Source organism: Rutidosis leptorrhynchoides, chromosome 4 (genome assembly GCF_046630445.1).
Source record: "Rutidosis leptorrhynchoides isolate AG116_Rl617_1_P2 chromosome 4, CSIRO_AGI_Rlap_v1, whole genome shotgun sequence".
Lineage (NCBI taxonomy): Eukaryota > Viridiplantae > Streptophyta > Magnoliopsida > Asterales > Asteraceae > Rutidosis > Rutidosis leptorrhynchoides.
The window spans coordinates 484,972,326-484,988,630 of NC_092336.1; the positions used below are offsets into that span (position 1 = coordinate 484,972,326).

Genomic DNA, 16,305 nt, shown 5'->3' on the forward strand with positions numbered 1-16,305 from the left:
GAACTCTATTTTATGAATCTAAACAAAAAAAGTATAGGTTTTTAGTCGGAAAAATAAGTTACAAGTCATTTTTGTAAAGGTAGTCATTTCAGTCGAAAGAACGACGTCTAGATGACCATTTTAGAAAACATACTTCCACTTTGAGTTTAACCATAATTTTTGGATATAGTTTAATGTTCATAATAAAAATCATTTTCTCAGAATAACAACTTTTAAATCAAAGTTTATCATAGTTTTTAATTAACTAACCCAAAACAGCCCGCGGTGTTACTACGACGGCGTAAATCCGGTTTTACGGTGTTTTTCGTGTTTCCAGGTTTTAAATCATTAAGTTAGCATATCATATAGATATAGAACATGTGTTTAGTTGATTTTAAAAGTCAAGTTAGAAGGATTAACTTTTGTTTGCGAACAAGTTTAGAATTAACTAAACTATGTTCTAGTGATTACAAGTTTAAACCTTCGAATAAGATAGCTTTATATGTATGAATCGAATGATGTTATGAACATCATTACTACCTTAAGTTCCTTGGATGAACCTACTGGAAAAGAGAAAAATGGATCTAGCTTCAATGGATCCTTGGATGGCTCAAAGTTCTTGAAGCAAAATCATGACACGAAAACAAGTTCAAGTAAGATCATCACTTGAAATAAGATTGTTATAGTTATAGAAATTGAACCAAAGTTTGAATATGATTATTACCTTGTATTAGAATGATAACCTACTGTAAGAAACAAAGATTTCTTGAGGTTGGATGATCACCTTACAAGATTGGAAGTGAGCTAGCAAACTTGAAAGTATTCTTGATTTTATGAAACTAGAACTTTTGGAATTTATGAAGAACACTTAGAACTTGAAGATAGAACTTGAGAGAGTTCAATTAGATGAAGAAAATTGAAGAATGAAAGTGTTTGTAGGTGTTTTTGGTCGTTGGTGTATGGATTAGATATAAAGGATATGTAATTTTGTTTTCATGTAAATAAGTCATGAATGATTACTCATATTTTTGTAATCTTATGAGATATTTCATGCTAGTTGCCAAATGATGGTTCCCACATGTGTTAGGTGACTCACATGGGCTGCTAAGAGCTGATCATTGGAGTGTATATACCAATAGTACATACATCTAAAAGCTGTGTATTGTACGAGTACGAATACGGGTGCATACGAGTAGAATTGTTGATGAAACTGAACGAGAATGTAATTGTAAGCATTTTTGTTAAGTAGAAGTATTTTGATAAGTGTATTGAAGTCTTTCAAAAGTGTATAAATACATATTAAAACACTACATGTATATACATTTTAACTGAGTCGTTAAGTCATCGTTAGTCGTTACATGTAAGTGTTGTTTTGAAACCTTTAGGTTAACGATCTTGTTAAATGTTGTTAACCCAATGTTTATAATAACAAAAGAGATTTTAAATTATTATATTATCATGATATTATGATGTACGAATATCTCTTAATATGATATATATACATTAAATGTCGTTACAACGATAAACGTTACATATATGTCTCGTTTCAAAATCATTAAGTTAGTAGTCTTGTTTTTACATATGTAGTTCATTGTTAATATAATTAATGATATGTTTACTTATCATAATATCATGTTAACTATATATATAACCATATATATGTCATCATATAGTTTTTTTTACAAGTTTTAACGTTCGTGAATCACCGGTCAACTTGGGTGGTCAATTGTCTATATGAAACCTATTTCAATTAATCAAGTCTTAACAAGTTTGATTGCTTAACATGTTGGAAACATTTAATCATGTAAACATCAATTTCAATTAATATATATAAACATGGAAAAGTTCGGGTCACTACAGCATATCATGCTACTGTGGTTGACTCTTTTACCATGCATAGTGTAGGAATTGCTATGATAGAATAATATCGTTTGCCTGATGTTGTATGTGAATTATGTGTACACTGTGTGAATGGCACCAGTCGGGCCTAGGGAGACTGGGGACTCGAGACCGTGCCTGGGAGAGGTTAGAGTCCGTATGAGGTCAACCGTGCCTAGGGGAGGTTGGGTCCATAGGCTACTAATTGTGGAATATAGTGTGAATGATGCATCCCCTGCATCTGGATAACTATACTGTTAATTGAGTAGCAGGGACTATCGGTAGACTCAGGCCCGATCAGCTGGGAGTCGTGTGCTCGTACAAGCCGCCGATCCTCGTATTGTCTTATTGTATGCTAGTTGGTAGTTAGCAGGTATTGTTGATGTATATAGCTTGTGTGTGGCTTAAGTTATATCTGTTAGATAGATTCCATTCACTTAGCGGTGCGCTAATCCCCCACATGTTTCCCCCTTTGCAGGTTTAGGTACTGCTAGTCGGGATGGGTATGGATGCAGAAGACATGTTTGACAACCCAACTCTGATGTGAACTTTTGTATAAATAATGTTTTGTAATAATGTAACACCGTTGTGTAAACTTAAACTTAATTACTCAGATTAATGTAATGACGCGACTTATAGTGTGTTTGTTAATAAAGTCTTCCGCTGTGTGTTAAAAAAAAAAAATGGCCGGTGTTACAATTTAACAAGATCGTTAACCTAAATGTTTCAAAACAACACTTACATGTAACGACTAACGATGACTTAACGACTCAGTTAAAATGTATATACATGTAGTGTTTTAATATGTATTTATACACTTTTGAAAGACTTCAATACACTTAGCAAAATACTTCTACTTAACAAAAATGCTTACAATTACATCCTCGTTCAGTTTCATCAACAATTCTACTCGTATGCACCCGTATTCGTACTCTTACAATACACAGCTTTTAGATGTATGTACTATTGGTATATACACTCCAATGATCAGCTCTTAGCAGCCCATGTGAGTCACCTAACACATGTGGGAACCATCATTTGGCAACTAGCATGAAATATCTCATAAAATTACAAAAATATGAGTAATCATTCATGACTTATTTACATGAAAACAAAATTACATATCCTTTATATCTAATCCATACACCAACGACCAAAAACACCTACAAACACTTTCATTCTTCAATTTTCTTCATCTAATTGATCTCTCTCAAGTTCTATCTTCAAGTTCTAAGTGTTCTTCATATATTCTACAAGTTCTAGTTACATAAAATCAAGAATACTTTCAAGTTTGCTAGCTCACTTCCAATCTTGTAAGGTGATCATCCAACCTCAAGAAATCTTTGTTTCTTACAGTAGGTTATCATTCTAATACAAGGTAATAATCATATTCAAACTTTGGTTCAATTTCTATAACTATAACAATCTTATTTCAAGTGATGATCTTACTTGAACTTGTTTTCGTGTCATGATTCTGCTTCAAGAACTTCGAGCCATCCAAGGATCCGTTGAAGCTAGATCCATTTTTCTCTTTTCCAGTAGGTTTATCCAAGGAACTTAAGGTAGTAATGATGTTCATAACATCATTCGATTCATACATATAAAGCTATCTTATTCGAAGGTTTAAACTCGTAATCACTAGAACATAGTTTAGTTAATTCTAAACTTGTTCGCAAACAAAAGTTAATCCTTCTAACTTGACTTTTAAAATCAACTAAACACATGTTCTATATCTATATGATATGCTAACTTAATGATTTAAAACCTGGAAACACGAAAAAACCGTAAAACCGGATTTACGCCGTCGTAGTAACACCGCGGGCTGTTTTGGGTTAGTTAATTAAAAACTATGATAAACTTTGATTTAAAAGTTGTTATTCTGAGAAAATGATTTTTATTATGAACATGAAACTATATCCAAAAATTATGGTTAAACTCAAAGTGGAAGTATGTTTTCTAAAATGGTCATCTAGACGTCGTTCTTTCGACTGAAATGACTACCCTTACAAAAATGACTTGTAACTTATTTTTCCGACTATAAACCTATACTTTTCTGTTTATATTCATAAAATAGAGTTCAATATGAAACCATAGCAATTTTATTCACTCAAAACGGATTTAAAATGAAGAAGTTATGGGTAAAACAAGATTGGATAATTTTTCTCATTTTAGCTACGTGAAAATTGGTAACAAATCTATTCCAACCATAACTTAATCAACTTGTATTGTATATTATGTAATCTTGAGATACCATAGACACGTATACAATGTTTCGACCTATCATGTCGACACATCTATATATATTTCGGAACAACCATAGACACTCTATATGTGAATGTTGGAGTTAGCTATACAGGGTTGAGGTTGATTCCAAAATATATATAGTTTGAGTTGTGATCAATACTGAGATACGTATACACTGGGTCGTGGATTGATTCAAGATAATATTTATCGATTTATTTTTGTACATCTAACTGTGGACAACTAGTTATAGGTTACTAACGAGGACAGCTGACTTAATAAACTTAAAACATCAAAATATATTAAAAGTGTTGTAAATATATTTTGAACATACTTTAATATATATGTATATATTGTTATAGGTTCGTGAATCAACAGTGGCCAAGTCTTACTTCCCGACGAAGTAAAAATCTGTGAAAGTGAGTTATAGTCCCACTTTTAAAATCTAATATTTTTGGGATGAGAATACATGCAGGTTTTATAAATGATTTACAAAATAGACACAAGTACGTGAAACTACATTCTATGGTTGAATTATCGAAATTGAATATGCCCCTTTTTATTAAGTCTGGTAATCTAAGAATTAGGGAACAGACACCCTAATTGACGCGAATCCTAAAGATAGATCTATCGGGCCCAACAAGCCCCATCCAAAGTACCGGATGCTTTAGTACTTCGAAATTTATATCATATCCGAAGGGTGTCCCGGAATGATGGGGATATTCTTATATATGCATCTTGTTAATGTCGGTTACCAGGTGTTCACCATATGAATGATTTTTATCTCTATGTATGGGATGTGTATTGAAATATGAAATCTTGTGGTATATTATTATGATTTGATATATATAGGTTAAACCTATAACTCACCAACATTTTTGTTGACGTTTTAAGCATGTTTATTCTCAGGTGATTATTAAGAGCTTCCGCTGTCGCATACTTAAATAAGGACGAGATTTGGAGTCCATGCTTGTATGATATTGTGTAAAAACTGCATTCAAGAAACTTATTTTGTTGTAACATATTTGTATTGTAAACCATTATGTAATGGTCGTGTGTAAACAGGATATTTTAGATTATCATTATTTGATAATCTACGTAAAGCTTTTTAAACCTTTATTGATGAAATAAAGGTTATGGTTTATTTTAAAATGAATGCAGTCTTTGAAAAACGTCTCATATAGAGGTCAAAACCTCGCAACGAAATCAATTAATATGGAACGTTTTTAATCAATAAGAACGGGACATTTCATATGTCGAGTACCCAATTATCAAGGCTTTACTGAATGGTACCTCTGAATCATAGTGTTAGAACCTACACTATACACGATAAAATTACATTTCATCCGCTAACGGTAGCGAACCGTCCGAATGAGGGTTCGTCAAACCCGTATGGCCACACAACATAATTTCGCGCTTACACCCTACAAGTGTAACTAATGATAATTGAATTGAGGCTTTTTGTTCTAACTCGTTGTGGAATGTTTGTTTTCGTACTTGTGTTCAAAGCATAAAAGTATGATACGTGTATGTTTCTCATCCCATGATTTAAAAGTATAAAAGTTGTTGAAAAGATGGGACTATGATCTCACCGTAGTGGCATGACAAAGTACTAGTAATTAAACGTTGTGCAATAAAAGTTACTTAGCCTTGACCTAAACAAATAAGTCGTATCAATTTCTGGTTACGACACAAGGTCGGTCGAAATGTGTTCAATTAGTCTTATGGCTCGTTATGACTCGATTATATAGCATGTGAATCACGTTGTCAAGTTTCATGCAAGATATAAGTATAAAAGCACGTTAGAACGATTGCATAAGTGTTTGGTTAAGTTTGACTAAAAGTCAAACTTTGTCAAAGTCAGAGTCAACGGGGTCGGGTCGGGGATCCGACAATTTCTTCAATTAGTAATCATATACAAACATTTGCCAAGTTTCATGTTAATCGGAGGTGCGTAGCATAGTTAGAATTAAACGTGGAAACGCAAATTTGGACAGCCCCTGACAGGCCATCTGGACGGCGTCCAAAATGGCTGGACGGCGTCCAGTAGTGAAGGACTGGACGGCGTCCAAGGTGTGGGACGGCGTCCAAATGAGTTACAGATTGTTGTTGCTGCAAATTTGACAAGTCTCGAACCAAACTCATTTCAAACACAACTTATGAACCGAAAACACTCGAAACACATATCTTATATCGTTGGAAAGGTATTTTGACGAGGAAAACGACTAAGCACATATCATCAATCAATTTCATCATTTACAACAACAAAATTCTCGTCGAATGATCGTTAAAAGTTCATCATTAGAGTTTCAAGTTCGTAAAACGCATTTCATGATTCGGGAACTTACTACACATATATAATATGCCGTTTCGAAGGTAATTACGCATACAATACAATTAAACACTTACCAACAACATTGCAAAGCATTTGATGCATCGAAAGTTCGTTTTAAAATCTATCAAAACCTAACCAAGAATCACAAAATCAAATATCATGTTAATGTGAGATTTTCATGTCATCCAACATACCAAAACGAAGCTAATGATGCTAGTAACACTTTTAACACATGAGGTTTAACATCTAACAACATTTCATCATCTAACAACATTTAATCAACCAAAATCAAAGAGTTAACAAACCCTTTTTCAAGTGTTCATGCTAGTTACTCAAAACAACAAGATCGAGCAAATAAATCACATATTCATGTTAGACTTGAGCCATAGACACTAATTAACACCATTTCAAGTCTATAAAACGAATTAGAGAAATTTAGAGTTTTTAGAAACTTTACCTCAAGTAGTGAAATTGGTACCAAATTGAAGAGGATGAAGAGAGGATCACGAATATGTAATTTGTTTTGATGTTTGCTTGCTTGAATTGAAATAGATGATGAATCTTTGAAGATGTTAAAAATGGATTCTTGGTAACTAGAGAGAAAGAGATGATGAGGAGGTGAAGTGGAAGTGAATGAATGGATGAGATGGTGGGTTGACTAGTTGACCTAGTCAACTAGTTTGCCCACTAGCCAACTTCGGTCCCTCAAGTTTAAAGCGGGTGCGTGAATTAACCAAACGAATTATTTTAAAAACGCTAGAGTAAACGAGAGATGTTATAATTAAATAACGAAGTTATTGAAACGCTAGTTAATGGAAGGTACGAATCTGGATAACGAAAGATATTATCAAAAAAAAAAAAAAAAGACGGGCGTTAAAATAAATTAACGGAAAAATGCGGGATGTTACACCGGATAGCGTGCTAAATGATCTAGATAAAAGGCTTACGTAAAATATTACCTGACATTGTACAAGTTTTCATATCCAGCCAATACATTAAGCAACCCGGATAACGGAAGACGATTTTTCAAAACAAGCTTATGACGACCGATTTTTTTATGTCAGATACACAATCTTGAATCCGTCTTATTTACGTTTCTGTTCCTCTTCATATCCTTGTATACGGAAACCGGATAAACAACCTTAAAGATTGACTTTTTTTTACATAAGGCATGTATGGCGTATCATTACCACATATAAATTACTTTCAATCAGTTACGTAGAACTTGAATTAATGATGAATTCATACCTTAAATTTGAGAGATAATACACAACAAAAAAGGTAATCGGTTGATCAAATGCTACTCACACAACTATTATGAATAATGCAAATCAAACCTGGTTATCTCTCATTTAATTTTTGTTTGAAAGAGAAACACACACCCGACAGCTCTAAATTTATAAGAATATTTACAAAATGTCCGCCCTTGAACGTGAAATCCATTGAAAGGGTTCCTTGAATACCGCTAGAATGGCCCTTTGGTATCTCTTATATATATTTACACAAATGTTACTAACTAGTTTTCGAACCCTCGCTTCGCCGGGGGTTTGGTTTTCAATGTATTTTATTGCGTTTGGTTTGTAAAATTATTCCGTGGCTAACGATGATGTCGTTGAAGCGCAACTCGAGTCGAACTAAAAGGTATAACCCGTGAAAGATTTAAATGTTATTTTAAATTAACAATATATGTGCATCTCCGCGTTTCGCTATGGAATTGTCGACTTTTAAAAATTTAACGCAAAATCAACGTATATGAAAAGTACCCCAAATATTTAGCGTTTTTTAAAATGAATCCGTTTTGCGTATAGTTAGTGACGTTGTGTTCGTAAAATTATTTCGAGATTAACGATGATGCCGGAAAAATTTAACTCGTTGCGAGCGAGAAGATATGACCTGCTGAATATTTGGGTGGAGTTTATTTAAGATTTTTTTATGAAAATGTTGATTTGGCACTTTACCCCCTGTTTGGAGGGCCGATTTTAATGTTTGAACAAAATGTGGGGTTTTTTTTTGCCAAAGTGAAAGGTGGTTAAAAACAATCTTAATGTAATAATAATAAGGGGTAATAATAATAAGCTCCATGAACTAAAGTAATGTTTACATAAACCCTTTAACTAACTAAGGCTTTGCATATCTGACTAGAAACTCTTCCTTTATAACATTTAAGCCCCCAAGAAACCATACATGACCCATTTTACGTAACACATCAAATTAACATGTATGAGTAAGTATAAACAATTCAGTAATAAGCTCTATATTTTGTCTAACTTAACATTTGAACATTTGAACATACACTCAATGACTTAATGTAAACCTTGAATAGGTCATTCAAATTCCGTTTTTGCACGAAATTTAAACCTTTATGAACAAATATGTAATTTACTTTCACAATCAACATGCACAATCTTTTTATTTAACGGCAAAAATGAATATATTATAGAACGCTTCCTAGCATGGCGCTAAGAGAGAAAATTACAACGGCTTTACAAGCCACGAGTTTCCAATTGAAAACTCCATGACATCTGTGTTTTTAAGCCAACGAAAAGAAAATAACTTAACGAAATCAAATAAAATACATCTACGAAAATAAGGTCATTAATCAACATTGTCTCAACTTTTTTCTCTTACTAAATGGACTTTGGTAAGTGTTTGATCCTTTTACAAAACAGTGGGTTTGCGGCAATCAGTATGGTTGCCTTATTGTCACGCTACAAGTTTATATGATTGAAATAGTCACTTGTAAGGGGGTGTTTGGATTTGCGATTTGAGATGGATTATTTAATTATCACGATTTGAAAACACAAAAAATCTATAAAGAGTGTTTGGATAAGTAAAAAGAAAATCACTTTTCTACGATGTTATGCCATGAAAACTCAAATTCGAATAAGTAACTACATACCTACTGCACCATATCATGATTTTCATTTTAATGCTTTTATCTTTCAAATTACCAAAGTGCCCTTTTATTTAATTAGCACACTAGTACTGTAAGCCTTGTACAGTTTGTAAGTACTACATATACTACATATATTTATGCATTTTCACCATTCTAATTTTCTATAGATACTGTTTCTTTTACTTCTTATATTATTTTGAATATTTACGTACTAACTTAAAAAGTCTAACGCAATATGCTTATTATTATTATATTACAATATCATTGTCTACAGTTATTGTTTTTATTAGGTGAAAATGTTAGCAAAATCGTATGTGTTAACAACTTTTTTAATACTATTTATTCAATGCTAAAAAATTTGGTAATGTCCATTTTTGTCATTTTACGAGTTAATTCATATAATAATTTAGTTTGCCAAAGACTCAAAAAGTGATTATTTGATTATTACAACATCAAACAGCATAATTAAATCCAAACACTCTACTAAAACAACACGTTTTCTTATCGCTGCTTATTTGATTATGATTATCAAAAACGCATAATTGATTTTCAAAACGCAATCCCAAACACCCCTAAATCGCTTAAAATATGCATCATCCAAAAAATAATAATCACAAACTGTTATATCTATAGCTCCATACTAAGTTGAAGATCCAAAAAGTGTGGCATGTTTTACACTTTTTCATATACAAGTGACCAACTCTAAAAAAATATATAGCAAAATCAGAAAGTGATCTTCATGATGATGTACATTTTCCCTAATAACACAACAAAGAAATTATCATTATCACAATACTTCACAAATAAAGAGTAATCTGACTTAATTTCTATGAATCCATGCTTAATCGAAAAATGTAGTCAATTTAGCATTCCGTTGGTCTATGAGTTTATTTCAAAATTTTAATTATGGAATGATAAAGATAAAAATGAAATTTCTTTATATGAAATTCTAAAATCTAAAAGTAACATAATAGTCCGTACTCGAATATTCTAATTTTCCACATGAACAACATTTTTGTCATTCCTTACAATCCCCTTCAACCTTTCCATTTTCATTTCCTCATCTTTCAATCCTCCCACTGTTTATGAATCCCATACTCAACAGTCATCAACCATACATACAATACTAGTCAACCCCACCTGTAACAATCGTCCCTAAAATCTCAAATTTTAGGGTTTCCATCAACAACCAATCTCCAAACCCTAACTTATCAAGAAATGGCTAATTTAGTTTCATTCGGGTCAAGTAAAGTACTTTCTCCTTTCCCTAACCCTACCAGGTTCCGGACTATAAGCCCAACTTTCCCAAGGACTCAATTTGGGAAGTTTTATAAGAATCATAAACCTTCTGTTGGTATAGTTGCAAGTTTCGGGTCGGGTCGAGGTGATTTTCCTGACCCGGATAATTTGAAGGATTTAATTATTAGAGCTGAAGGGCTTATCTATACAATTGCTGATGCTGTTGTTGCTGCTAACCCTGATTCCGGTATCACTACTAGTAATAAACAGAGTAATGATTGGTTCTCTGGGATTGCTAATTATATGGAAACTGTTCTCAAGGTTTGCAATAATCCAATATTTTGTTACTAGTATTATTTTTAGTTTAGTTTTTTCTAATTGTTGTGCTTAGTTGCGAAACATGAAACTTTGTTCTGGGGCGAACATACGTTTAAGTACTCAATTTAGGGGCAAAACCATTTTATCTATCTAAGGGTCTCAATTGAATGGTTCAGCGTTGAATGCTGAACCATTCAGTACGTTTGTTTCTAACATCTTAATGACAGATGGTGCTGAATGGTTAGTGCTGAATTGCGATGGTTAGTGCTGAACCAACTATCTCTTAACCATTAAACACCTAAATTTTATGTAATATGCTCTTTAAATTAAATCAAGATCATTTATTAAACAACCACCGTATTGTAGTTTTTATTCATAAGGTAATTTTACATCACCCACATTATTCGTTAAAAATGATTATCAAACAGGTTATTTTCATTCATAAGCAACTTGATTAAGAATCTTTGAATCATTCAGATTATTAACCATTCAGCGCTAAAATCATTCAGTTTTATTAAACGCAGCCTAAGTTATTTGTCTCATTTATTCGAAATCATTATATACGTTAATTACTCAAATTTTAGGGGCGGGCACCCCTCGCTGCAATGGCAATGCGATCGCTGAGTAATTTCGGAGAAAACTTTTGTCGTGTTTCATTTGTGATAATTATGTATTTTTTGTTCCAGTTTTTGAAGAATGGACTTTCAACGCTCCATGTTCCGTATTCATATGGATTTGCGATTATACTTCTTACAGTTCTCGTAAAGGCTGCAACATTTCCTTTGTCAAAGAAGCAGGTTGTTGCACTTGCATCATATCATTATAGATTTGCATGCTTATATAATAGAGGTATTTATATTTTGAATTTGTAATGCAGGTCGAATCTGCAATGGCAATGCGATCTTTGCAACCACAAATAAAGGCTATTCAGGAACAGTATGCTGGGGATCAGGTTACGATCTATCCTGTTTTTGTACTAACTCTTCAGATTCTATATAAAGTACTGTGGAGTCCACGAATACTATTAGTAATTAGCAAAAAGTTTCACATTAATGTGGAACTTCGAAATGAGTAGGTGTTTCTCTTCATTAATTTTTCATTCTTTACTATAATTTCATGGATTTTCAGGAGCGTATTCAGCTTGAAACTGCGAGATTGTACAAATTGGCAGGAATTAATCCATTAGCAGGTATTTAATGTTTAATTTAGATTCTTGATACTATCATAACGTACAGCTATTGATATATAGACATTTTTCCTTTAAACTAGTGAAATGACCCGTGGGAACACGGGTTTATTTAAACGAAACAGTTTAATGATATGTTTTAGGTATTAAGTGAATGTAAATGTTAAAGTCATTTAGTTTATTGCCCCGTGAAACCACGGATTCCGACTAAGAAACTTGTCGTTGATTTTACAAACATAAATGCTAAAGTTATTTAGTTTATTGCTCCGTGGAACCACGGATTCTGACTAAAAAACTTGTCGTTGATTTTACAAACATAAAGTTCGCTCAAAGTTGAGTATTTATATTTATATTTTTAATAATAATAATAATAATTAATAATAATAAATGTCTTTAATTTTTTTAGAAAAATAAAATTACAATTTAGGAGAGATTAATATTTCCTTTTAAAAAAGTTTTCGTATTATTATTTTAATTAAATTGATATATAATTATGACATCATCATTATAAAAAGTAAAGGGTAATTAGCTTAATTATGATGTCATCTTTTTAGAGGTTTATTAGACTATATAGATGGTGATTAACATTATTATGACCTGGACAGGATGTCTGCCAACCCTAGCTACAATACCCGTCTGGATTGGTCTTTATCGAGCACTCTCAAACGTTGCAGATGAGGTAACTTAACTTCATTATAGTGTTATTTATTTTATATATAAATTAAGATTTTAGATTTCCATCTAAAGAATTTTTCAATTTAATTATTTTGATAGGGACTTTTGGCTGAAGGGTTCTTCTGGATACCGTCCCTTGCGGGTCCTACGACGGTTGCTGCTCGACAAAGTGGCAGTGGCACATCTTGGCTATTTCCATTCTTAGTAAGCATTAGTTTCTTATTTTAACTGTTTTTGAATATTACTGGATGTTTATTTATAGTTTATGGTACTTTTTACAGGATGGTCAACCTCCACTTGGATGGTCAGATACGTTTGCGTATCTTGTGTTGCCCGTACTTCTCGTCGTCTCTCAGTATGTATCTGTTCAAATCATGCAGTCATCTCAACCACAGGTTAGTCATCTTTGTGTATCTTAAAAGATATAATAACGAGTGATTATTGCATTAGTGATGATTACAGAACAATCTGTTACAATAATACAACAACAACAATACTCAATCCCGCACATGCGAGGTATGGGGGAGGTTTGATGTAGACAATCCTTCCTCTACCGTAGAGTAGAGTAAGAGAGAGATCGTTTCTTTAACCATGAGTCGAGACCCATAGGAAGAGAGAGTCATCCCCCCTCTACTCCACGGCAGAGAGATTGCTTCCGTGAGGACCTCCGGCCGAAAAAAAAGAAAGGTTTAAATAAATAAACTGCAAAGAAAAAGAGACTCCATGAAAATGGTTTAATCAAATTTCCATGGGTTCTAAAGGCTGCCTGAAAATCAATTTAGGCTCTAAGCGGCAGTCAAGACGCCACTAGATCGACGCTTGTTGTTGCCTCAATAAATAGAGCCAAAAAACCTAGTGGACAGAAACTCGAAAGGCATGTCAGGTGGAAGTTGTTGCAAAAGCAAAGAGCCAACCACCCGTAACAGACCAAACACCATTCATGCACCTTTACGGTAGACATTCCCGAAGCCACACAATTAAAGGAAACCAACCAAGCTCAAGAGCAAAGAGGTTCTTCCTCAGCCATAATAGCCCCAAGATGCACCGAACGATGCGAAGCACCAAATCATACAAACATACAAGCATTATACATACATATACGTACATACACACATACACAAACCTATATACATGCCTACATACATCCGTACACAAACATACCTACGCACATATATGAAACATACCTACAAACATACATACATACATACCTACATATATACATACAACCATACATACATACCATGCACACCTACATAAGCATACATACATACATATTACATATATACATAAATACATACATACATAAACACATATATGTTACAATAATACTCTATCTGTTATATTTGTAATCTTACATTAATAGTTAGTTTGTCCAAAATCAAGTTTTCCACTTTAAATATGAGTTTATTATTCACCACTTTACCTAATACCCTTTATATATCACTTCCGGTCAATTACAAACTTCTTAAATCAGGAGTCAAACTAAACATAGTTTGTGAACAATGTTCTTCTATGTTTGCGAACAATAAAATGTTTTTGGGAGCAATAAAATGTTTTTCTGTGTTTGCGAACAATAATTTGATCTAGGAAGTTGTATAAGTAGATATTGCGTGACCCGTTTGAGGGATGGTTGTAAATGTCCCCCCAGATAGTCCCGGACTAGTTGGGATTTTGAAATAGTCCGATTAGTCCCGATTTGGCCGATTTATTCTGTCAAAGTTGTTAAAATCTTACGTGTCTCATATATTTGCTTGACTTTTTAGAGTGATGATCCAAATATGAAGACTTCTCAAACCATAACCAAATTCTTGCCATTGATGATCGGTTATTTTGCACTATCGGTACCCTCCGGGCTTAGTCTCTATTGGTAAGTCACCTCGGTTGAAATTGAGATTATTACTCATGCTCTTATGACTTCAAATGTCAAATTTAATACAGTGTTGACCTTTAAAGTCGATATTTAATTTATGCTTATACTTGTATTTGTATAATTTATGCAGGCTTACAAACAATATATTAAGTTCAGCACAACAAATATGGCTTCAAAAGATGGGGGGTGCGAACAATCCAGTAAAGAAAATGAAGTTAGAAGCTCTTAAGGAAGAACGTACCAAAGTTGAGGAACCTGTGTTTCAAAATACTTTAGTAAAAGAACCACCCAAAACAGAGAAGCCTGATGTACAAGGATATCGTCCCGGTGACAGGTCAGCAATATATCCAGCAGGGGTGGCATTTTAAACCCCGTTACTTATAAACAGTTTGCTTTGGGTTATATTTTCTCTTGTATCCCAAATGGGTAAATGAAAAGCATCGCTAAAAGGAGGAAATGGGTCTAACGGGTTTAAAGTTGCTCAAAGCTATTGATACAACTTTCTAAATTAGTTAGTATTTTTTTAAGTATTTGATCATCAATATGTGAAGGTTTTTTTTTTTTTCCCCATTATAATCAATGCATCGATATCTTGTTTAGGTAAACAAAAATGTGTCAATGGTTGACCGAACCCACATGTTAAAATGTATCAATATTCAATATCTTGTTAAAAGGTACCTGCTTTTTTTTTCTTAATTTCTTTCAGATTCAAACAATTAAAAGCAGAAGAAGCTAGGAGAAAACAGCAAAAAGAGGCGGAAAAAAGTAAAGAGATTTCACTGAAAAGTGAAGCTGAAAGGGGGGACATGAAAGTTAACCATCAACTCGATACGAATTCCACTAAGTCTCCTAATGAAGATCCTTCGTCTTTTGATTCCAATCAAGTCGGCCAAACTTTGAATTCTAGGATGGATGGTATTGAAGATTCAGCCCCTTTTAGTAGTACAAGGGATCAACAGAATTTTGATGATAATCTTGAAAAGGTAGTTTATAGAACTATGCCCCCAAGCTCTTATATAAAAATGGTCAAATGTTATCCGCCTTTCTATATTGATTCTTAAGAATTAGTTAACATCTAATTAACAGGAAAAAACCGTCAGTCGTACTACAGAAAACAAAAGCTCCCCTGAAGGTAAACAACGAGAAGAAAGAGCATGAAAAACCAATCAAGAAAGCAAAAGTAATGGAACATGGAAGTCCAAACATGTCGTGAACGCAAAGCCAATATATATGCATGTCGTCGTCACATTCTCTTCGAATATACAAATGTTGAAATGTATAAATGTAGATACATTTCAAAGGTCAAGTTTCAGAGGTAGGTAGGTTATGAGAAGATACAGTTTGGGGTTTGAAAGTTAGTATCCCAATTATTGCTTAGATATTCTTTACACCATCCTTTTGTGTGTTGTTCTCATTTCTTTTCTACTTCAGTGACAAGAGAGTATACATAGAAAGGGCTTCTTGTGTGTGAAAATCTCTCTTTCAGAATAGCAAGAATACAAATGTTTTTTTGGCCAACTACTGTGGTTTCAGGTGATAATTATGTTGATAAATGCATTAACTTGCTCTGATGAGTAGTTGCGAGCAAGATGGGTGGGTCAGGTAGCGGGTCAAACATTTCTTATCATATCAAAGATTACAAGATAAAATGACTATATGCATAAACTGACTTCGTAAGAAGTAAACAG

The 16,305-nt window shown here is 33.3% G+C and overlaps 1 protein-coding gene across 1 annotated transcript; it reads left to right on the forward strand.

Moving 5' to 3' along the window:
* Positions 1–10,312: 10,312 nt before the first annotated feature.
* Positions 10,313–16,146, forward strand: LOC139844608 (ALBINO3-like protein 1, chloroplastic). The gene is made up of 11 exons (XM_071834840.1): positions 10,313–10,889; positions 11,573–11,683; positions 11,764–11,838; positions 12,015–12,075; positions 12,678–12,751; positions 12,847–12,951; positions 13,029–13,142; positions 14,511–14,614; positions 14,748–14,951; positions 15,324–15,600; positions 15,704–16,146. Exons 1-11 carry the CDS (start codon positions 10,548–10,550, stop codon positions 15,773–15,775), a joined length of 1,539 nt encoding a protein of 512 aa, XP_071690941.1. The 5' UTR covers positions 10,313–10,547; the 3' UTR covers positions 15,776–16,146.
* The last annotated feature ends 159 nt before the right edge of the window (positions 16,147–16,305 follow it).